This window comes from Lissotriton vulgaris, chromosome 1_1 (assembly GCF_964263255.1).
Source record: "Lissotriton vulgaris chromosome 1_1, aLisVul1.2, whole genome shotgun sequence".
NCBI lineage: Eukaryota > Metazoa > Chordata > Amphibia > Caudata > Salamandridae > Lissotriton > Lissotriton vulgaris.
Genome location: NC_141685.1, coordinates 924,971,526 through 924,996,268, shown reverse-complemented (window position 1 = coordinate 924,996,268; position 24,743 = coordinate 924,971,526). Strand labels below are relative to the sequence as shown.

At 45.7% G+C, this 24,743-nt stretch overlaps 1 protein-coding gene across 1 annotated transcript in view; it reads left to right on the top strand.

Annotated features, from left to right (window-relative positions):
• Positions 1-24,743, top strand: part of MAST1 (microtubule associated serine/threonine kinase 1) — a 237,263-nt gene that overhangs the window by 80,384 nt on the left and 132,136 nt on the right. Inside the window, exons 11-12 of the mRNA XM_086959098.1 lie at positions 18,646-18,854; positions 21,117-21,255. Of these exons, the coding sequence (XP_086815224.1) occupies positions 18,646-18,854; positions 21,117-21,255 (348 nt within the window). The remainder of the gene's footprint in view (positions 1-18,645; positions 18,855-21,116; positions 21,256-24,743) is intronic.

Below are 24,743 nucleotides of genomic sequence, written 5' to 3'. Positions count from 1 at the left end.
TTAGAAAGGAGTAAAACAGGCTTGAGAGTAGTAGTTAGTTTTGTAGTCACAGCAATATCCAAATTATTAGATCCATTAGCATTCACAGCCTTAGCAATTTTTGCAGTTTTGATTGGGGCTCGCATTTTGGCCCTCCCACGCTTCCTTTTACTTGGTGGCTCTGCCTCTAAGGTCAAATCATTAGCAGAACTTCTAGCCGAGCCTAGTGAGGCAGGGGCAAGGGCAGGGGCATGGACAGGGGCATGAGTGGCAATAATAATATTGCCATTTAATAGAGGAGTCGGTTTGTTCGATATCATGGCACTTCTTACCTCTTCTAGTGAGAGGCGCCACTCCGTCAGCTCTAACTCCTTCCAGAACACGTCCGCTGCTCTCATTAGGAAAGAGTACAAGGTAGTAGTTATCCCCCATCCTACATCTGTAGTTTTGGTCTTCCTCTTGACCATACCGTATCTCACTATATTACGTGGATTTGGAGAGACGTTCACCCCACAGAATAGAAGCCCCGCTCAGGTCAAAAGTTAGAGGGATGGCCCAGCCCAGCCTCTTCCGAGCGATTACGGGCGTTGATGGGCCGGCCCTTGGCCCGGGCATTGCTGGGGTGCATCCCGCTTCCAGCAATTGGCTTCTCCCCCTCCTGGGGAAACGTGTGAGTGGTCGTTGATGGCTACGGGAAGCCATGGGCTGGTGTCGTGCTAGAGAGCACTCCCAAATGCAGGGGGGTGACGGGGGTTATAGTCCCCCCTGCAGCCTCCAGTGATTGGCTTCTCCCCCTCCTGGGGAAGTGTGTGAGCAGTCGTTACTGGAAGCCGAGGGCCGGCGTCGTGCTAAAGAGTGCTCCCAAACACAGGGGGGTGACGGGAGTTGTAGTCCCCCCTGCACCTTCCGGCGATTGGCTTCTCCCCCTCCCAGAGAAACAGGTGAGCAGTTGTTGGTGGCTATGGACAAATCCAAATCCTGGCCTGAAAGAGGTGGATTAGGCTAGTTGGAGCCCAATAGGGGATCACGATTGGATAGGCTGCATGCTATAATGTACAAAAGGCAAATTGCGATTTGGTAACTTGTTACTGAATTGCAATTTGCGTTTGCTACCAAAACCGATTCGGTATTTGGGAGGAGCATCCCTTGCAAATTCCAAATCAGCATGTCATGTATTAATGTTTTGAGACAAAATTCCGGTCGCAAAACAGTAATACTTTACCACCAGATTAAAATTGGTGGTAACCCATTTGTAAAGAGAAAGGGGTCCCCTGGTGACCCTATATCCTTTGAGAATGTTAAAAAAAAATTAAGAGCAGGCTACTCTTAAGAAATTAAACTGCAAAGTTTCGTTTTTTTGATTTTAAAAGCATCCATTTTTCCTTTAAGGAAAACAGGCTGCATTTAAAAAAAAGATTGCCTTATTAAGAAGCAATCACAGACATGGTGCTCTGCTGACCTCGGAGGGCCATCATTAATGTGCATGAGGTATGTCTATTTCCGACCCACTAGGAATCACTAATGAAACTCAAAAGAGTTTCATACATTAGGAAATCGGTATTCCTAATGCTTATAGATCTGGCCCTTAATCCCTGGAGCTACGAGTGGAAGATGCAACAGATCAAGAGAGGCAGAACAACCTCCTTTTCTTCAGATTCCTAGAACGCATTGATAACTGATGGTTGTCCCGCCTCTTGAAGCAGTGAATTAGGTAATGGGTCCCAGGGAGAGCATTCTCAGAGCTTCCTCGTTGAATGCACTTGCCATAAGTGCCAGTGTTCTCAACTATACAGATGGACACAAAATATTAATTGCCACCAGAGAGTAGGCGGTCAGTGGAAAATGGTTCTCAACAAATTCTGGTGTTCTTAGATTACAGAAGTAGTGTCCAAAAGCTAAGAAAATCATTTAAGAAGGTCAAGAAGAAATGGAGTACAATGGACATTCACTAAAGGTTCATCTACCCAGATGCCCACATGATGCTATAACCTAACATGCCTGTTTATTTAATTTTTTGGGGAAGAGTGGAGATGGGGCAAGCAAAAAGAAAAAACACCAGATACTGTACATGAACGGAAAGTGTGCCAGATGACAGCCTAATGTTATTTTACAAGTGTTAGTAAAGTGGGACTGTTCTACCACTATTTTATTTGTTTTGCATGCTCAAGCACAAAATAGGGACAATTCGAGCTCATTATCCTTTCTTTAGACTGCATTATGTCTTACATATCCCTTGGAAAAAAAGATAAGAAGGCTTGAAATGAAATCGGCAAGATTATTTATTATAAAATGTCAAGTTTCTCGTACACTGCAACAAGTTAGGAAAACTGAATACAAGTTAATTTTAAAAATGTTGATCTACCCATCCAAACTCAAGCTCGTTTTTCACAACCATAGTTTTGTTCGTAGCATGTGTGGCTGTAGATACACATGGTCTGCACTCTCCTGTCATCTAGCGCGGGGCCTGGACATTTGCACCTTGTTTTTCCATAAAGAAGTCTTTTGAGTGACAAGGTATTGTAACTCCTCCCTTAGTTGGCAATGCGCATGGGCACCGGCTCCATTGTTAGATTGTTTTTCTCTGCCATTGAGGTTAGACATTTTTTGACGCTGTTCCCTGACTGAAGAAGTTAAAGGTTTGCTGTTTCTGGGGTGTAATCTCTCCAAACCTGTCTCCAAGTAAACTTTGACGGTCTCTCTTTCTTCTCCTTTGACATGCTTTGGAAACAATCACTAAAGAACTGGTGCCTGATTCTCAGGGCCACCCCCCATTAGACCCTCCCTTCCATACCGATTCCAAAAAATGAAGCGGCTTATAAGGTGATGGAACAGATGTCCTTCAGGAAATAACCTCAGTGGTCCTCCTGCCTTACCTTCAGGTGTAAAAAGACTCGTTGGCATCAGAGGGTTAGACTTTACGCCCACCTCAAGATGCAGCGGCCCTTTGAGGAGATGCTGGACATTTTCAGCGAAGCTGACCCATTCTGTGCGGAAAAATAATAAGATGCAGATTCCATAGGTGTCCTTGCTCACCAGCCCAGCCCAGCGGCCATCAGATCCAACTCCTCAGATCCCAAACAGATGAAGGAAGAGGATGAAGGTGCTCCATCCATCTCCCTTAGTATTGTCACACACACCAACACGATGCCAAGAGTTGTGAGTACTGCTTACGCACAAACTCACATACCAAACAAATGGCTGCATGCCAAGACAGAGCACTGCCCCCTCAGGGGTTGTGCTTTTAGCCCTGCACATAAGACACAGTCACATAAGGTGCACTGCCTCCTGTCGGCTCCAATCAACATCGAGGCAAGGTGTTGTAGCTGACATGGGATATTGCCAAGATGCTTGACCCCCACCAGCTTTCAAGCAAGAAGACACACCTCAGCGCTGAAGCATCCAAACATACTTCGAGTACGAGGGCCTCATCCAGCACCTCAGCCACTCTCAGCACTCAAAAGTCAGTAGGCCCTGAGACCAGCTTTGATGGTTGGCTCTGAAAACTCAGACAGACCCATCCTCACGAAACTTAGGCACAACCTTGACAAGAGACAAAAGGCCATCAGCATCCACCCCTGAAGAGGGAAGACGTTTGCTGTCCTCACTGGAACGGTGCCCTAAGAAATGAAGGCTTACCTTCAAGGACACCCCTGAGCTGCATCCCTCTTTGGGGCCCCTGGCACTTGTGTCTAAGAAGGCGCTCATTGACAAGGCCACCGCCCTCCACCCCTATGAAGACCTTCACTTTTACCACCACCAATAGGAAAGCCTCCTCCGAGCTCCCCTCAGAGGTCATCACAGTCTTTTTTTCCACACAAGCAGCCTTAGTCCCTATTACCCTATATAGGGCCCTAACACCTGCCTACTCATACTTCACTGCCGACCCCTGGGAAGACTATGAGGAAGAATCCCCCCAGGGACCCTGATCTTGAGCCTGTCCCAGTCAAGTCTACACCCTCACCCTTGCCCCCAATAATACCAATGCAATCCTTTGAGTTATCCAGTGTGCAGATGCCAACCACAATGTAGACATGCACACAACTTCTGAGGGTGACAACTTCATAGTAGAGACATTTTCCAAGATGGAGTGTTCACTCTAATTCTCTGCCACGCTTATGGGCATACTTAAGACTTCCGCTGACACATTCAAGGAGCTAGTAAAGGTCTGGGTTCTCATACCCAGGATAGAGAAGAAGTACAATTCTTCTACCTCCAACTGCTTGTGTATCAGAGGACATGTCCCCCGGATTTTCTAATAGTTTCCACTGCCTGCAATTAAGCAGCTGCACAGTCCATAGGTGGTCCCTCCCCCCTCCCGGAGGAGGGCAAGAGGATTGAATCTGTGGGTGTGAGGGTGGCAGTAGGTAATACAACCCACTGGTGCATCGTCTGCCTCCTATATTTCTAAGACAGAGCAAAAATGAGATGGAGGACCTGATCCAGCCCTCCCTCCTTGAGCATAGGAAGAGTGTGCAAGAAATAGTGACTGAGGGGAAGCTCATCGCTGATGCCAAAATCTCTTGTGCCCTGGATGCTGGTGATACCTTGGCCAGAGGGGTTAGCACTTTCATCATCTCACTCCACCACTCCTGGCTGTGCATCTCTGGCTTCAAGCCAGAATTCCAGCAGCATCTCATCAACTTACCCTTTGATGGGGAACACCTTTCAGGCCACATGTTGATGAGATGCTGGAAACTGATTAGGCAGGACTCCAACACTGGCAAACACCATCAGCTTGGGGTTCCTTTTGGAGGCATCAGAGTAGAGGCACTTCCAAGACCACCTTCTGTTGCCAATCTCAGTCCTCTCAGAACCAGCAGTAGGCCTACCACCAGGAGGGGGCAGAGATTACACAAGTGGTTCCTTCAAGGAAAGAGGCGCTTCAAGGGAGCCTCTACTTCCAAACAGTGACTTGCCTCTCATCCCCCTGACCATTCAACACCTGTTGGGGGGAGACTTCAGTGGTATTGTCCCTTCTGTGTAAACATAACGTCTGATTTGTGGTTTCTTTCTATCATCTTGTACGGCTACTGCCTTGAGCTTACCTCAACCCCACCAAACATCCACCCCACAAACAAACAATCCCCCCAGAACACCAGCACCTTCTTCAAGAGGAGGTTCAGGTGCTCCTATTCATGAGCATCATTGAGCCAGTACCACTGCAGCATCACGGCAAGGGGTGTACTCTTTATACTTTCTAATCCCTAAAGCCCATACTAGACTACAGGAAACAAGTACATCCTCTCAGAACACTTCCACATGACTACTCTGCAGGATGTCATCCCACTGCTGCAGCAAGGCGACCTCTTGACCACACTCAATCTGAAAGATGCCTACTTCTACATACACATCCATCTCGCTAACCACTGCTGCCTCTGCTTCATGGTAAGTGGCTAGCATTCTCAATTTAAAGTGTTGCCATTTACTGCCAACACAGCCCCAAGGGTGTTCACTAAATCCCTAGCGGTGGTAGCTGCCCATGTCAGAAGTGGGGGCATTCATGTGTTCCCCTGTCATGACTAATGGCTAATCAAGAGTGAAGGCAAGCAGCAGTGCATGGCACACACTCAGGCCACTATTTATCTGTGTCACAGGATAGGATTCACCATAAATGCCACCAAATCCCATCCCATTTTCAACTCAGTCGCTGGCAAAGCCTACCTAGCCAAAGCATTGGACAGGCATTCCAGAAGCTACTTCCTCATTTGTCAGCCACCATGTTAGTTCACAGTCAGAACAGTGATGCATCTTGTGGGCATGATGGGCTCATGCATAGGCATAATACCCCATGCGGACTGCACACAGCCACAGGTGGAGGTTTACTGGGAAGATCTAGTATAGATCCGGACCAGCACCCATTGCTCTCTGCAGTGGTGGAACAGCAACAACCTCTTGCAGGGCATTCTCCTCATGAGCCCCATTCTGCATGTGCCTGTCACCATGGACGCTTCACTTTGAGGATGAGGAGCACATCTCCAAGACCTAGCAATTCAGGACATTGGCCATCGCAACAACATGGTCACCTTGAATTTCTGGCCATCCAGCATATTCCTTAGTCCTTCTGTTTATTTCTTTCTTCAAATGGTATAATTCCAGCCAGCCAGCACCTTTCGTCACAGTAGGTATAAACCGTTGACTTAATCAAAACTGTTGTGGCATGTAGGCATTTCCAGTATTGTTAATAGTGATAATATTCAAAAGAATTTTTTTGGGAGTAGCGGTACTACGTGAACGTGTTCCTTATTGCACAAGGCATAGGTAATAAACAGAAGGAATAACCATATACTGCTGCAATAATGTTCTCTTTACAATTGGAGTACCAGTAATTTGGTTATTAAATATGTTTAAGATTGGTTGCTGATCCTGCACATTGGTATGCGATGGAAGGTAATGTTAATGGGCTGATAGATTAAACGGTGGACTGATTTGCTCCCTTGATATCATGGGCACTCTCTTCACCACTGCTGGCGATTATTCTGAGATATGCGACTTTATGGGACTAAGTTATGCAAAGAGGATACACCTTTTGAAAGCACAGCACATTATTTTGAAATGGACACGCGCACAGTAAAGTCTGCAGTAATTCTATGGCAAGCTTATTAGGCGTTTGCAGGAGGCCAAGTGATAATTACGGTCTTGCACAAAAAAAGAGAACAACCAAATATAATTAACAAACTAGAGATGGAAGTTCTGCCTTTGAATGCGAAGATAGATCCAATACATTTGAAAATAACGTGTATAGACTGACTCAAACCAAATTGCAACGTAAACGGGCCAAAATAAACTCTGCTCATGAAATGTGGATTGCTGCACAAAGCAGGCTATGTGAGCCAGGAGACCCAAATGGCAAATTGATACATTGGCTAACCTGCAAGGAAGAGGAATAAAATAACAAGTGTACCTGTAAAGCGCACATTCACCCAGAAGGGCATCTTGGTGCCGAATAACAGATGTTAATTGTTACCCAACGGTAATCATGTTATCAACCTCAGAATGATGAAAGGCTCAGTGTACACGCCAGGATTTCAACCTGTGACCATGATGTCAAACACAGGCCCTTACAGTGGGTGCATTAGGCCACTGAGCCACCAGACCCTTGCACATTAGACAGGTATCTGGAAGAAATTGAAATATCCTTACCCAAGCTGTTGACATCGCAAAAGAGTTTGCCCTTTACTATATATCCATTATGGGTCTGTTTTTTGGATCAGCTCTCAACATATTTGGCTTCCTTCCCTTGTTGATGTGGTCTAAGATGGATTCATCCATTGACTATGAGCCAATATTTATGGGTGAGTTATTTGATGCTGTTACACAGCTCCCCTCTGGTAAAATGCCAGGCCCAGAGGGATTTCCGAAGGAGTATTTTATATGCCTCACCAAGGTCCTAACAAACATATTAGTTGTGTTCCATTCCGCAGTCATTAGGAATCTGGTCCATCTGAACCAAAGTGGCTTTATGCCTTACCGTGCTGCCAGGCAGAATATTAAGCAATCTTTCAATGCACTGGCTACGCATCACTGACACAGTTAATGATTGATTTTGAAAAGGATCCTGGGATTATCTCATTGCACATTTTAGCTATATGGGCTTTGGGTCCAGATTCCTTGCCTTTACACACATATGCCATGTATTCTTTAGGGGCCAATTTCAGATAGGAGGGGCCCGTCTCACCCCTCCACTTTGGAACAAGGTGCGGTTGTCCACTATCCTCATTAGCGGGCAAGGTTCAATGCTGTAGCCTTTTCCATGCAGCCTGTAGATTCAAGGGCTATCAAGGGAATGTTAGTCTATCGCCCTCCAGGATCCAGATGCGGGTTTGAAGATAAGCTTAGTACGATATTAGAATCCGCTATTATTAATGAGAATTTTCTGGTATTGGGAGACTTTAACTTTCACTTGGAAATAGAATCAGACCCTGATTCCAAAAAACTGATTGACACTATGCATACGTTTGGTCTGCCTTTAGTGATCAAAGGTCAAATGCATAAGGGTGGGCACATGCTGGATGGGATTTTTTCCAATTATTCTGATATCGGGTTACCCATCTCTCCCCTTGACTTGGTAAGACCATTGGGTGGTCAACTGGCAGATAATGACCACAAAATCGACCATGACCAGGAACACCACCCAACACACCCTGAGCAGAACCTGGCACAAAATTCGGCCAGATACTCTCGGAGATGCCATCTCTGCCGTCCCTCCCTGGCAATTATGGGAAAACCTGGAGCACAGCGTAGAGAATTTTACTTTTTGGCTGAACTCTGCACTTGATTCAGTTGCTCCAAAAATTCAAGAAACTACTTGTAAGAAAATATCCAAACACTGATACAACAAAAAAGACAATCAAGGCAGGACTGTCGGAGTCAAGAACAAAAATGGAGGAAAAACTACGATGTGGATGTGAAAACCATATATAAAACTAAACTAGCCAAAAACAATAAACATATAATTGAAGTAAAAACTGAATATTACTTGGGGGACATAAAAGCTGCATCTGATGCAAATAAGACTCTTTTCTCAGTGATAAATAAACTAATAACACTAGCTAGTTCGAATAATGCAGGAACAAATCAAGAATTCTGCGATACACTTGGAGGTTTTTTTCAGGAGTTTTTTTCAGGAGAAAGTCGCAAATATCTTTGACAACTTTACCACACATAGAGCAGGCAATTATCAGGAGGAACATGTTCCAACTGGACTGCCGAATAAAGTTAGTCTCTCCTCTTTTAAGTTCCATCAGAAGAACAACTTATAAAGTCTATCGGACTCATCAAATCGGGCGCGCCACAAGACCTGTGTACCCCCAACATCATGCATATCCCTGCTCAAGTAGTACAAAATCTAGGGCAAACGTTTGAGAATATGTTTGCAAAGGGATATTGTCCCTCTGTATGGAAACAAGCCTCGATTCTACCTCTACTAAAAAAAGACAATTTGAACGCTCAAGACCCAAATAACTACAGACCAATATCTAGACTTCCTTTCTCCACCAAGTTGGTAGAAAAAATAATGAACCAACAACTTTCTGAATATTTGGAGGAACATTCCTGGCTAGATGACACTCAACATACGTTTAGAAAGCATTGCAGTACAGAATCGGCTCTGGTGATAGCAACAGAGAAAATACGAGAAGTACTGGTTAGGGGTGGGACAGCTGCATTGATCCTTTTGGATCTTTCTGCAGCTTTTGATATGGTCAGCCATGACATTTTGGCTGACCGTATGCTTAGGCTAGGAATAGAAGGAACAGGCTTTGATCTCTTGCTATCTTTCCTGGCAAATAGACAAAATAATGTGAAGATGGGACAGTTTCCCTTTAGATCTTTTTCCTTGTCCTGTGGAGTTCCCCAGGGCTCAGCACTGAGCCCACATCTGTTTAATCTTTATGTTACTCCACTTGCTTCTATTATCAAAAAAGCTGGTTTCTCCCCGGTCTCTTACTCCGATGATACCCAAGTTGTGGTATCATTGGCTAACTCTGAAACTTACTTGGGCACGGATTTCAGCACATGTGTGAGTAAGGTGAGCAACTGGATGGACTGTAACTGTGTCAAATTGAATGTTAATAAAACAGAGGTTATCATTTTCAGTAATAACCCCTCCTTCTGGACACCGGACTGGTGGCCACTTGAGATGGCTTCTTTACCCGAAGCCTCAAATCAAATGAAGTTAGAAACGTAGGATTCGTGGTAGACAAGGAACTAAATTTAGGGACCAAGTTAACAAAATAACCTCGGCCGCCTTCTGCTCCCTAAGGTTAATAAAAAAAATAGAAAATGTTCAGCCCCCTGAACCACTTAGAACAGTAACAATGGCATTCATTCTTACGAGGACTGATTACTGCAACAGTATGTACCTCACGCTTGCAATGGGACTCGTCAAGAGGCTTCAGGTATTGCAAAACACAGCAGCTCGTTTCCTTTGCAAAATTCCGAAGTATGAGTCATCCCGAGGAGCAATTAGGAAATTACACTGTTTTGCCAGTCAAACAACGATGACATTTCAAAGCTCTCTTTATGGCCTATAAATCTTTGAAAAATCTATGGCAATATAAACATTGAACAAGGATGGGCTCAGACAGGACCCTTGCGGTACCCCTTTAGTGACTTGGTTAGTCTTAGAGAAAAAAGGCCCAAGGTTCACAGTTTGTGTTCTATTGCTAAGAATGTCTTGGAGTCAAACCAATGCGGAGTTCTGGATGCCTATAGAACGAAATCTGTCCAGCAGGATTTGATGGGAGATGGTATCAAATGCGGCGGATAGGTTGAGCAGTATAGGAATTACTGCTTGACCATCGTCCGCCAGCATACGAATGTTATCGGTTACGTTCACCAGTGCTAGTTCCATACTATGCATGGGGCGAAAACCTGACTGAGATTGATCGAGGCAGTAGAAAGTCTCTATAAAAGCAGAAAGGTGAGTGTTTAATGCTTTTCCAGAAATTTGCTGTACAGGGGAAGTTAAGAAATTGGGCGATAGTTGGACACCTCACTAGGGGGAAGTTTTGGATTTTTCCTAATGGGCATGATCTGCGCATCCTTCCATTCCTAGGGTAGACGACCCTGTTTGATGGAGCAATTAAGAATGGCGCTGAGGGGCTCTGCTAAATCGACTGCAAGTTTTTTGCTTCTTTAGTGGGCAATAAATCTTTGGGAGAGCCCGATTTGGTGGAGTTCAGTAATGATTCCGTGTCCTGAATAGTGAGCAAGGGAAATTTAGTTAAAGTAAGCTGAATTTTTGGAGACGGATCATGGCCAGGTAGAAAAGTGCAATTGATGTTAGTGGGGGAGGCTAGTATCTTATTATAGATGTTTTCTATTTTTGGAGAGAAATGGAGAGGTATATTGTCACATAGTGATTGAGTTAAGGAAATGGAAGAGAGTTTTTGGAGTATTGCCTGCTTGCTCCAGCTGCCTGGAAATATGATTTTTCCGTGCAGATTTTATATTTTTATGGTAAATGTCTAGGGCCACTTTATAATGTTCCTTAGCTGAGGGATCTTTGTTCCGGCGCCATAGTCGTTCTAGCCTTTTACATTTACTTTTCTCTAAGCACAGAATTGCTGTGTACCAGGGTGTCAGTGTGCGAGTGGGGGCCACACAAGATTTTTTCTCAGGAATTATGACATCTAGAGTGAGCTTAATTGTGTTATGAAATTACGACAAGTGATTGTCAACTGTGTCCAAAGCGGGGAAATATTTGGGGGTATATGCAGCACGAAATACGCTGGGAGAGAGTTTGTGCCACTGTCTATAGATGCGGGTTGTTGGAGCTTTTTTAGTTACATGTTCATGAATACCAGTGAATACCAGTCAGGTCAAAAGAAATGTACGAGTGATTTGACCATGTTAGAGGGGTAGTAGCTTTATAGGAGATATCTAATGAGTTGGATAAAATTTGGTCTTACACATGGCCAGCGATATGTTCGGGACATTATTTCTTTTGGTGAGTCCGAGGGCAGACATTTCCCTCCGGAAAGTGATGGCCTCCGGATCATCGGGGTTTTCGCTATTAACATTGAAGTCGGCAAGTAATAGGAACCTATTTGTAGATATTACATGGGGGGCGATCAGATCTTGAAGAAGTGAGATGGAATTAGTAAGAGGTCCGGGAGGGCGATAGGCAAGAGCTCCCTACTAGCTTAATTGTGAATGAAGATCGAGTCTGAAAATGAGAGTTTCTATATTGTCATTGCAGTATTGATGTAATACGGATGTACGTTGTTACAATGCATGCTTTTACCACGCATGCTTTTACAACGCAGGTTATTCAACGCAAGTCGTTACAGCGACTTGCGTTGGTGGTGCTGGATAGTGAATAGTTTAATTTACTATTCCAACTCCAGTCCCTGTGGATAGTAGGGAAGGTGTTGGATAGTAAATTAAATTATTACCTATCGTAGAGCGCCCCCAGCGCAATTCGTTGTAATGACTTGCGTTGTAAAGGCACTGCGTGGTAAAAGTTGCGTCGTAAAGGATGTTTCCCATCTAATACTGTTGCTTTAATCGGATCTTTATAAATAATTGCAACCCCTCCACCAGTTTTATGTGGTCTATCTAATTTTAAAATGCGATATCCGTTCGGTACCGCCATTGCAATATCTGGGGCGGAAGAGGATTTTAACCATGTTTCTGTTAGGAACCCAATGTCTATGGAAGCAGAAGAGAGTAGGTCCCATATGTTGGTGGCGTGTTTGGGAAGGGAACGAACGTTTGCCAGAAAACAATCCCATTTGGCTACAGATGAGCTATTGGTGTCGGCAATATGAGAGGAGACATTAGCCGAAGAGAGTTTCAGGCTATGGTATCTACAGTGAAGGCAAGATAGTGGTCCTTAAACCGGATGGGGAAATTGATGAGTACAAGTGTATATCTCATTACCTGCATCGGGAGAGGAAATACAGTATTTGACAGAGGCCAGCTCTTGTCTGGAATAGGTGGTAATATTAGGATGTACTGCTTGGTCTGTAGAGTAAACAGCAGGGGTTCTGGCTCCAGGCGCCGGACTGGCGCGGACGGGCGAGAGACGTGCTTGCCTTCGGCGCACCGCCGGCGGCCCGCTGCGCGCATCCACTGCGCCTTGCCTCCAGCATCTGTTTTTAAAGTTAGAAGAAGTTGGAGCGCTAGAACGCCCACCTCTTTCTACCGGAAGTGTGAAGTGTAGCTGAAGAGAAGTAAAAAAGAAAGAGAGATGTAATGTATTGGTTTCCCCCAAATAAGGCACTGGAGCCACTGTGCTGATTATGGTATTTATTTTAACTGAATGCCTAAAGAGCGCCAAGCACGTCTTGTAGTTACCGGCTCTCGCGCTTCTGGCCTCGCTGCGTGCGCAGCCCTAACATCGCCGCCAGCACGTCACGTAACCTACGTGACGTGCAACACTAGAGCGCTCGCTACATATCTCCCCTTTTTTCCCAAATGCAAACAATAAACTTACAGTTCCCCACTCATGTCATAGTCTCTGAATCTCGCTGGCTTGACCACCGCCCTGCCCTTCCTGGTCAGTCTCACCGGGGTAGTGGCGGTCGCTCCTCCGCTACTGTCTCTCCCCTCTAGCGCAGCCGCGCTAGCTTCTCCGTCACTCCGGTCCTCCTCGATCAACTGCTCCTGGTTGGCTTCACCAGACTTTGCTTTTTGTTGTTCTCCTCTTGTATCGGGTTCTTCCTCCCACTGTTCTTGTGGGGCATTTCCTCCTACTTTATCTCCTCCTTCTGTTCCATCATTGTTCCAGCATAGAACCTTATTGCACCTGGCCATGCGGTCCTGCGACCACACGTTTCCGTCGCTCAACAAGGCCGCTCTGCCCATTACTTCCTTCACCTGCATGGGCTTGCTGTATTTGCTCTCTCCTTTCCTTTGTAGCGTGGCCAGTTTTACTCGCACCCATTCACCTTTTTCTAATCTCGTGTGCTTCACGTTTCTTCGTGTGTCGTAGTGTCTGGTGTACACGGTTTGGGCTTTCTCCAAGTTGGCTCGCACCACTGCTGGTGACCACTCGCTCTGGATTATTTTCTCCTTCCACACCCTGTTGTCTTGGGTGAATGGTTCGCGACCTCTCAGTATCTGGAATGGGCTGTAACCAGTCCCTGTGGGGGTGATCCGGTACGCCCACACCATGTGCCATATCTCCTTTTCCCAGTCTTTGTTGTCCGAGATGGCAGCTTGAACCGACCCCATCACCACTCTGTTAAAACGCTCCACCAATCCGTTCGCAGCCGGGTGGTAGATGGAAGTATGTTTCGCTATGATGCCATTCCTTTGCATGAATTGGGACCATTTTTCAGACCTGAATTGGGGGCCATTGTCGCTGAGGATGCATTTTGGGATGCCTTCCCTTACAAACGTATCGGCTAGGAACTTTACAATAGTCTCTGTGTCCATCGCTTCATCTATCCTCAACTCCGGCCACTTGGAATATCGATCCACTATGACACAGATGTATTTCTGGACTCCATATGCGTCTAGGATCGGGCCTAGGATGTCTACGGACAGTTCCTCCCATGGATTCCTCGGGGGGTCGAATTTACCCAGTGCCGGACGCAGTGGTTTGAGTGTTTTATCTGCACCTTGACACCGTGTGCACTCCCTGACATGCCTCTCGGCCCTTATGTCCATTCCCGGCCACCAGTAATTTTGCTTGGCCCTCAATTTAAGCTTGCCGATCCCCAGGTGTCCCTCATGCAGTAAGTCCAGTAATTTGGGGATGATGTTGGTTGGGGGTATGACTTTCTCTCCCCTAAACACAAATACGCCTTGGTCATCTATGGACAGTTCTTCTCTGACCTCAAAATATGGGTTGAGTTCCCCTCGGGTCTGCTTCTTGTCAGGCCATCCTCTAGTGACGTGTGCTTTCACTTCTTCTAGCACCAGGTCTTCCTCGTACGCCTGTTTCCACACCTGGTGACTAATGGCCGTCTCTTGGTCTTCTGTGAGTGCCACCCATTCTTCTGTCCCGGATTTGTCTTCCTCGCTGGGCTCCATGGCTGCTGCCCTGCTTAAATAGTCTGCCACTCTGTTCTTGCTCCCTGGAATGTACTCCACGTCGTACCAGAACTCCAGCAGTTTCAGCGTCATTTTTGAGATCCGTGGCGTTGCGTCGGCATGTCCACTCGACGTAAGCACTTTCAGCAGGGGCTTGTGGTCCGTCCTCAATCGGAACCTTGTGCCCCATAGGAACTGTCTGAACCGAGTCGTGGCCCACACTACTGCCAGCATCTCCTTTTCGATTACGCTGTACTTCTTTTCCGTGTCACTCAGAGTACGGGATGCGAAGCTTAGTGTTTCCAATCTTCCTTGGCCTCGGTCTTGCATGAGAACTGCTCCCAGCCCCTTATCACTGGCGTCGGTGGTCAGCACTGTTCTTCCGTGGGGGTCGTACCCTTGCAGCGGTATTGCTCCTGCCACTTCCTTTTTGATGATGTCAAACTCTTCTTGTGCTTCCTTCGACCAGTGAAACTCTGTGTTTTCTCTCGTGAGCAACCTCATGTGGTGCGTCTTGGAGGCAAAGTGCTGTACGAATTTTCCGTAGTACTCTGCCATTCCAATGAATGACCTTACTTCTTCCTTGTTGGATGGCGGGGGTGCCTCACATATCGCCTTCACGTTTTCTGCCTTCGGAGTTACTCCTCGCACCCCTATTTCGTGTCCGAGGTAGGTCACCGACTCCATTCCAATTCGGCATTTGGCCCATTCTGCTGTGAGGCCCTTCTTTTCCAGGATCCCTAGTACATCTCCGAGTTTCTTGTCGTGGTCGGGTATGTCTCGCCCCATCACCAGTATGTCGTCCTGGAAGTATTGGACGCCGGGTGTGTCCTTGAACAATTGGTGCATACGTTTTTGGAACACGGCTGCCGCCGAGGCCAGCCCGAACGGCATGCGGCGGAACTGATAACACCCAAATGGGGTGATGAATGAGGTGAGTTTACGGCTCTCCGGGTGTAGGGCGATCTGGTGGTAGGCGGAAGTCAAGTCTATGGTGGAGTACCATTTGATCCCCCTGGTGCTGGCCAACATTTCCTCTATCCTGGGTAGGGGGAATCTCTCTACCACTATGTTCTTGTTTAATTCGCGCAGGTCGACGCACAGCCGGGCCTTGCCGCTGGGTTTCTTAACCACCACCAGTGGCGCCAGCCACTCGGCGCACGTGATGGGCTCGATGATCCCTTTCTTCTCTAATTCCTGCAGTTCGATCTTCACTTCTTCTCTTACCGCCAACGGGATATTCCTCACTTTGTGGGCTACCGGCACCGCACCCTCTTTAAGAATGATCTTGTGTGCAAACTTCTCCAATTTTCCCACCGTGCCTCCGAAGACCTTTGGAAAATCGCTCATCCATTTATTGAGGTCTGGCCATGCGTCCAGTTCTGTCAGTAGGATTTGCTCCTTACCGCCCGGGTCTAACTTGATGCCTAAGTCGCCTTGGTCGAGCCATCCTAGGACTGAGGGGCCTTTCTCTGACACGTAGAGCTTGCAGTAGGCGGATCGTCCTCAGAATTCAAAATTCAACGGTCTGAATCCAGCCATTGGTATGCGGTCCCCATTGTAAGTGACCGGGCGGATGTCCAGTTTCTCAAGTTCGGGACCCAGCTGCGGTGCAAACTTCTCCTCCCACACCGCTCTCTGGACGATGGTGTAAGGTGAGCCGGTGTCTGCTACCACTTGGATCGTAACTCCTCCTATCGACATCTCCAGGACCGGCTTCATTGTCCTTTTGCCGTCGACCCCCAGAACTTGGCCTTCCACACTCAATATCTCGTCATAGATGCAGAGTACTGTTACAACCTCCTCCTCGGCACCATCTTCTTGTTCTTCACCTTCTTGACCGACGAACTTCACGGTTCCCTTGGAGGCCTTTTTTCGACATACTTTCTCGTAATGGCCGATTATTCCGCAAAACATGCATTTGGCGCGAAACGCTGGGCACTTCCTGTCGTGCGCCTCGTGCGACCAGCTTCCGCATCTATAACATGGCCTTCTGTTGTTTCCCGCTTGTTTTCCTGGGGGGCCTGAGTTGCCTTGCCATCTGCCTGGACCCTTCTCTGACGATTTCCTGTTCTGGTGGTCTCTTCGGTGCTCCTCATTGTCCACCTTGTTCACCATGACACTAGGCGCTGTTTCCTTTCGAGTCGCCACTGCTCATCGGCGCGCTAGTTCAGCCCTTTTGACGATGACCAGCACTTCCTTGAGCGTAGTGTCGCCACTAGCCCATAATTTGTCCTGCACAGTCGTGCACGTGGTGTGCATCACCACTTGGTCTTTAATGAATTAATCTTCCCAGTTGGCGTACCTGCACGAGGATGCCAGCTTCCTCAGTGCCGCCACGTATTCCTCTACCGTCTCTCCTGGCTGTTGCTTCCTTTGTTGGAAGTTGAATCTGTCCACTGAGACGCATACCGTTGGTCTGAAATGCTCGTCTAGGTCTTCAATCGCATGGGCGTATACATCGTCGTCTGTGGTCGCTCTCTGTTTTGGAACCAGGCTATTGTAGATTCTCAGGCCTTCTGGGCCTAGATTCAATAGCAAGATGCGTTTCTTCCTCGGGGGTTTAAACTTTTCTTCGTTTTCGTCCTCTAGGACTCCAATGAAATTATCGATGTACTCCTTCCAGTCCTCCCACTTCATGAGCGGTTCTCCGGGCCTGGGTAGGAATTGAACTGGCGCCATTGCGAATCCAGCTTGCACGCTCATCTTCTCGCTCTTGACCGTTGGCTGCCCGCTTCCTTGACTTCTCGGGCTTCCTGGTGTGTTGTCTTGCTCTTCCTCGTTCACTTGGGGTCGGGGACTGTCTGCCTCAGCCCCTTCCCGCTTTTGTGAGGTATCCAGCGCGGTCTCCCTTGACCTGTGGGTCGTGGCTCGCTTTGGCGCGCTTTCTGCCGTGGTTCCAGCCGGTCTACTCACTGTAGGTTGTTCTCCTTGCTCTTCTGAGCTCCTAGGGGCTCTGCCACGCTCTTTAGGGTGATCGTGTGGGGTCACGTCGACTTCTTCTGGCCCCTTGTTCTTCTGGTGGACTAGTGCTGTGTCTTTGTGTGGCTCTGCAGGCACTGCTGTTCCTTCGGTGCTGTGAGGGGGTGGGGGGTCTGCTATCCCACCCTCGTTGCCATTGTAATGTATTGGTTTCCCCCAAATAAGGCACTGGAGCCACTGTGCTGATTATGGTATTTATTTTAACTGAATGCCTAAAGAGCGCCGAGCACGTCTTGTAGTTACCGGCTCTCGCGCTTCTGGCCTCGCTGCGCGCGCAGCCCTAACATCGCCGCCAGCACGTCACGTAACCTACGTGACGTGCAACACTAGAGCGCTCGCTACAAGAGACTCCCTCCACAACAATCGAGCAACGCTCATGGTGGACCGGGGAGTTGAAAGCATGAAATAAATACACCACAGTAAGTAAAACTTTATAATTTTAAAATAAGCACTTGTCAGGCGCTCAGACTAACAAATTGCGGAGATACATGAAAATGAACAATTAAAACAGTGTGTCTGCATACCAGTAACAGCGCGTCCAAAGCGCGTCGCCCCCAGCATCTGTTTTTAAAGGTAGAAGAGGTTGGAGCGCTAGAACGCCCACCTCTTTCTACCGGAAGTGTGAAGTGTAGCTGAAGAGAAGTAAAAAAGAAAGAGAGTCTCCCTCCACAACAATAGAGCAACGCTCGTGGTGGACCGGGGAGTTGAAAGCATGACAAAATACACCACAGTAAGTAAAACGTTATAATTTTAAAATAAGCACTTGTCAGCCGCTCAAACTAACAAATTGCGGAGATACATGAAAACGAACAATTAAAACAGTGTATCTGCATACCAGTAACAGAGCGTCATTGATTTGAATGCAGTACTAAACAAACACTGTTCTTGGGCATATTGACTTTTTAAATAATGTTGCTCTTTTAAAGAACTGGGGATTCCCAGCCTGATGACTGGAAATAATTCAATTATCTGAATCTATAAAAGATATCAATGTTGGAAAACTATAATTAGAGGTTAGTAACATATTTCATTCATTCTTCTGACAGTGGAGTATGTGGCAGATCCATCAAATCCTTACCATACACAATTGATACTGGCTGGAGAATTTCAGAATTCCTCCAGGAGGAAAATTTTCTGGTATGTTTCAAGGGTTCCTGTTCTTCCTCCTCACTGATCTCCTTCTTCTACTTCCTCTTGCAGGGCAGTGTACCTGGTGAGGCACAAAGAAACCCGACAACGCTTTGCTATGAAGAAGATCAACAAGCAGAACCTCATTCTAAGGAACCAGATCCAACAGGCCTTTGTAGAGCGTGACATCCTCACCTTTGCAGAGAACCCTTTTGTCGTCAGCATGTTCTGCTCCTTTGAGACAAAGCGTCACCTCTGCATGGTTATGGAGTATGTAGAAGGTATGTCCATTTCCTCAAGTGGGGGCACACATGATGGGAGTGTGCAGAAGCAAGAAAGGCACAGTCAATATACATTTTACTACCCAATAGTGAGCTTAGCTATGTCCTATATAGGTACATCTAAAGATTCTAACAGAAATGCTTTCAGGCAATGAGCGCCCTCCTTGTCTGCTGTGGGCAGTGTAGGATACCCATCCCAAGTCATGTCAGTCTCAAAAAAATCTTGTGTCCACGATTGTCTGCAGGTGGGAAACACTCTCTTCTTCGCACTTGGTTTTGGAACTGGGTATATTACTGGGATTAAAACACTGAATACCTGACAACCTCTTTTTTACTGTAAATGTTTATCTTGTTCATGTTGCCTTCATAATGAAAGTGCCCTTATATTATTTGGTGGACAATGGCACGCAGCATAGAAAATGAACATGTGTGTAACCGTAGACTCTTTTTGCATCTGATCTGTCTTTATGTCTTGTTCCTCAAATGTTGGAACCTGACCCATCTCCTTCCTATAAATACTGAACCTCTGACAGTTAACAGTTAAGTTACTGGTGGCCATGAGTTCCCACCTACATGTAGGACAAATTTTACTCAAAGACAATATAAACTATGTTTAACTTCCCAACCACCTAAAGAAAACTCCTCCTGCATTCATACGGAAATCCCTACCAAACGTTAACTTATAAATAAAATGTGCAATCATGAGACATTGCTGAGAAAAGCTATATAACTGAATTCATGTTTTTTATTGCACTGTAAATCACATCTTCAGACTTCTCTGAAGTTGGTTGTTTGGTCAGTCTTTTTCCATGGTTTGATTTGTGCTGATGCCTTTGAACTCATGGTGCAGTGTGGGGCAAATAATTAGTCCTTATCATGTGACCTAGCAGATAGGGCCGGAAAGAAGCCCATCTGCTCCCTGGATATATTTCCAGATGCCAAATAGGAAGGTTGGCTCTGACAAATGTTTGCATCAAAATGCAACCTATTTTTGAGTACATAAAAAGATACACATCATCTAACCACGCAACTGATGCACACATCCATGTGCCTGCAGCTGCTGAGATTGGAGGTTTGACTGTGTAATATAATACACTATTAAGGGCAGCTAATTCATGCCCTATAGGTGGGTGCAAATGTCTTGGATGGACAAGTAAAACAGCCATGTTCACTGCTGGACAAAGAGGTTCTCGGATTGAACTCATGAATGTCTGAGTCCATAAGGGAATGAGGCTAGAGCTGATCTGGAAGCTCTGGTGACTGGTAAGTATCTTGATGGAGATGGATTCTGGATACTGATTAATATTTTGGCGATGATGGTTGCTGGAGCCTCATAAGTATTGTGATGGAGGATGATGCTGGCTGAATCAGGCAGTGAGAAGAAGGAAATTATCTTGTTGGAAGGACTAGACAAGGACACAGGAGGGGAGAGGCAGGAAGCACCGGAACAAATACTAGAAGTGCTAGATAATCATCCCAAACTTCTACAGAGGACCGCTGGACTGGATGCTGTGAGCACTTGTGAAGCGTCCATGTCGATGAGATGCTCTCTTCATGGTAAATGGGATGCCTCACTTGTGCAGCCCAAGCTGCAAGACAAGGCGCTATTCATCTGCGTAGTTGCCCGAATCGCTATCCTTGCTGAGTTGCTCTGAGAGCAGCACATAGCTCTACGGTTGAACCTGTGTGATACCCTCTTCCAGACTACCAGGGACACAGCTTTCTTGAAAACCTGTTGTGATTATGGAGGTTCAGCATTTTCATAAGTAAGTAAGTGCTTGTGCTGTCTATCTTGACAGTCATTGAAAAGTTCTCCTGGTTCTAAAGAAAGGATACACTAATGCAATTTCCTCCATGATAATATGGCTATGGTGGAGGAAATTTCCAGAACTAGGTTCTCCTCCAGATTTAGCAATTCCTTTAGAAATTGGAGTAATTTCAATTATCATCTATTTAATGATCAGGCCCTTAGTCATCTCGTCTAAGCTTGCGAAATTCACACAAATTACATCCGTAGTCCACTTTGATGTAGTAGAAAAATAACATACCACTGGGCACAGACAATCACTTTAGCCAACGTTAAAAATAGATAAGTGTATAGGATGTTGTAATACTTGATTTGTGAAGTTATCAGGGGCAGGTGGAGTACCACTGCAATGATACAGATGGTAGAATGAACTTAGGATGGAGCAAATAAAGCAGGAGAGGGACTCAAGAAGGAATGGGAAATTAACCTACTTTTCATTTGCTTTTCTCCCTTAGGTGGGGACTGTGCCACTCTACTGAAAAACATTGGTGCTCTGCCTGTGGATCTGACACGACTCTACTTTGCTGAGACTGTCCTGGCCTTGGAGTACCTACACAATTATGGCATCGTGCATCGGGACCTAAAGCCAGACAAGTACAGATTGAGTTTCCATACTATTTCCCAGAGAGAATGTCTTTAGTGTGGCTGGAGGGTTATTTAGTGCTTCCCTTTCTACTTTGAGTCATTCTTTCTAAATGGAAGGATGGCAGTCAGGTGTGGGATGGATAGTTACAGCAGCCTGATGGACTGGGATACTTGTGGCTCTCTGTTGCTTGCCTCATACGTTGTACTGCAGACTCTCTTTTGCTTGGAGCTGAAGATTACCACCAGGCTCTCTGTAGTAGAACCTGCTCACCCAAGGAGCAGCCGGCAAGTTTACTGTGTTATTTGGGGAATTGTTTTGGTTGCACTGTTGTATAATGGAGCATCAATGGCCACTACCATCTTGACATAAGTATACCAATCAAGGTGTAATATAAAAAGCCAAGCATTACACAGACAATTGGGTTGCAATCTGTCAGTGCAGCAAAGCTTTAAAAATTCCACATTCAATTGGTCATACGCTGAAAACTAAAAGTGAAAATACCACGACATCCCCCAATTTTCATAGTGCTCCACACTCATCACTTCAGAAAAGAATTGGGAGGGTGTAGTGGGAGGGAGAAGGATAGGAGGAGTAGAGAAGAAAGAGACAACATAGAAACACAAATCCAACACATTACAGAGTAAACACCAAGTAAAACAGTAAAGTCGGGTCCTTGTCAACTAGTTTGTAGCCTAACGGCTGGGGCTGTCGATCTCTAATCTGTGGAACCGACTTCGAGTCTTGGCAACAACGCTCAACATCCTGTGATTCTGGGTAAATCACTTAATCTCCCCTGCAAAAAAAAGAATGTGTCCATGTGTAACGTAGCTGGTGCTCATGTAAAGCCCTTTGATACCTTCGGGTCATGTTTGCGCTATATAAAACTACGGGGAAAAAAAGAATTGAGTGACAACTAATGTGGTTGAGCTGGGAGTACACTCAAAAAAACCAAAGTCCATAAAATTAGGAAAACTATGTTCCCCACTTGAGAGAATCATCCTTAATACCATTTAATAATGAGTTGGTTGCATCAACACAGGAACAAAATTAGGTCCTACCCTGATCCTCACCTTTAGTTTTGCCATATTTCAAAGAGATAGAAAAATACCCAAATTCAACAGCTTCTTCTGAAACACCAGCAACTGCTACCTTTTGGAGTGGGAATAGTAAATGTCACCCCTTTAGTGTCCAACACCTTCTCCAATATGGTGTATATTGGAATGGGAATAGTAAGTCACACCCCTTTAGTGTCCAACGCCCTCTCCAATATGATTCAGATTGGAGTGGCAATAGTAAATGTCGCCCCGTTAGTGTCCAACACCTTCATTGGTTTAGTTTGGAGTGGGAATAATAAATGTAACCCCTTCAGTGTCCAAAACCTTTCCAAAACTGGTTTAGCCTGGAGTGGGAATAGTAAATGTAATCTCTATAGTGTACAATACTTTACCCAATATGGGTAGATTGAAGTGGAAATAGTAAATGTTATCTCTTTAGTGTCCAAAACCTTTCAAAAATTTTGTTTAATGAAACCATATCACACATTTTTCAGTTTGTGTTTCCAATGTTTATTACTGTATAGTTTTACCCTTTGTATTATATATACTTCAAGTAAAAAAAGAAAAAATATAAAAGTAAATGAAAAAAGAAATCATTATTTTTTCATAAAAAATCTGATAAATCATATTCATATACATTTGTATGATATACATTTTCAACTTTTATTTGTTACTAGCAGCCCGTCCCGACGTTGTCCGGGTATGAATTGCTGCCGGCCAGTAGTATATTGTTTTGTAGGATTTCGTTTTGAAAGCATTTCTTATCTGTGACAGGCCTGTGAAACGCTCTGATTCACAGTGCACTGCTGATGCACTTAAGAGTGCGCGTTCAGTAGTGTGTGAACTCGAGTTTCCCTACTTTATTTTTCCTTGCAATATTATATAGCGCAAACTGGACAACATGGCATGAGCACAATTTACATTACAGAAGAACACATTCATTTGTGGTAGGCACTGGGAGACAAAGCGATTTGCCTGGAATCACAGTGTGTTGAGCTGATTCCGAGATTCGAACGTAGCTCCCCAGCTCTAAAGTTCGCAATTCTAGAACTTGTGGCGGGAGGTGTGTCTAAAAGGGTATCTCGGTGCTGGCCATCAATGAGAGAGACCTGTGCATTTTTCAAATGGGTGATGAAAAAATATGAGTATGTTGCTGGAGATGTGGGCCGCCGTGCGACCAATGTACTGACCGGGGGAGGGTAAACACCCATTATTCCGCAACTTTCTTTCCGCATACCATCACTCCGCATACTTTCATTACGAAAGTACCATGACTCCGCAATGCCATTATAGCGCATGGCATTAAATTTTATATGCTTTTACCACGCATACATTTACAACGAAATTCGTTGTAAATGCATGAATGGTAAAAGCATGTTTTTTTTTAAATGTTTGGATAAGGTAAGTATGGGTATAGGGGTATATGTGTTGGGGTACTGAGGTATATGTTTTGGGGTGTTTAGGTATTTTAAGGGTTCAGGTATAGTTTTGGGTTATGGGGTACAGGGGTAGTTTTAGGGTTTAGGGATAGGTATGGGTTTTGGGGTACAGGGGTATTTTTAGGGTTCAGGGCTAGGTTTGGGTTTTGGGGTATAGGGGTATTTTGAGGGTTCAGGGGTAGGTTTGGGTTTTGGAGTTCAGGGGTATTTTAAGGGTTCAGGGCTAGGTTTGGGTTTTGGGGTACAGGGATATTTTTAGGGTTCAGGGCTAGGTTTGGGTTTTGCGGTACAGGAGTATTTTAGGGTTCAGGGGTAGTTTTGGGTTTTGGGGTACAGGGTTATTTTTAGGGTTCAGGGCTAGGTTTGGGTTTTGGGGTACAGGGGTATTTTTAGAGTTCAGGGGTAGGTTTGGGTTTTGGGGTACAGGAGTATTTTAAGGGTTCAGGGCTAGGTTTTGGTTTTGGGGTACAGGGGTATTTTAGGGTTCAGGTGTAGGTTTGGGTTTTGAGGTACAGGGGTATTTATAGGGTTCAGGGCTAGGTTTGGGTTTTGGGGTACAGGGGTATTTTTAGGGTTTAGGGATAGGTTTGGGTTTTGGGGTACAGGGTATATTTATAGGGTTAAGATGGGTTAGTGTTTAAGGGTGTTGGGGTATTTTAAGGAGTAAGGGTGGGTTATGATTATGGGGTGCAGGGGTATTTAAAGGGAGCAGGGTGGAATTAGCACACAATATGAGACATGGCATAAAGGGCGGAACGTACCACACGCCCCCAGCATTTGTCACGCCCCCAGCACACGCCCACAGAACAACGCAGACACGCCCACAAGGGACTACTTTGCTGGCACGGTTCTTTTACCTTTTAAATGTATATGGTAGGCGTCTGCATAGCCTATGTCCTTCTGCTGCAACTGCCCTTTCCAACGCTGTATTGGGTGTTGTGATTGGTGCTGTGGTTCCTGAGATTACCCGCCTCGAAGGTTTGGGCTCTCTCTTTATTATAT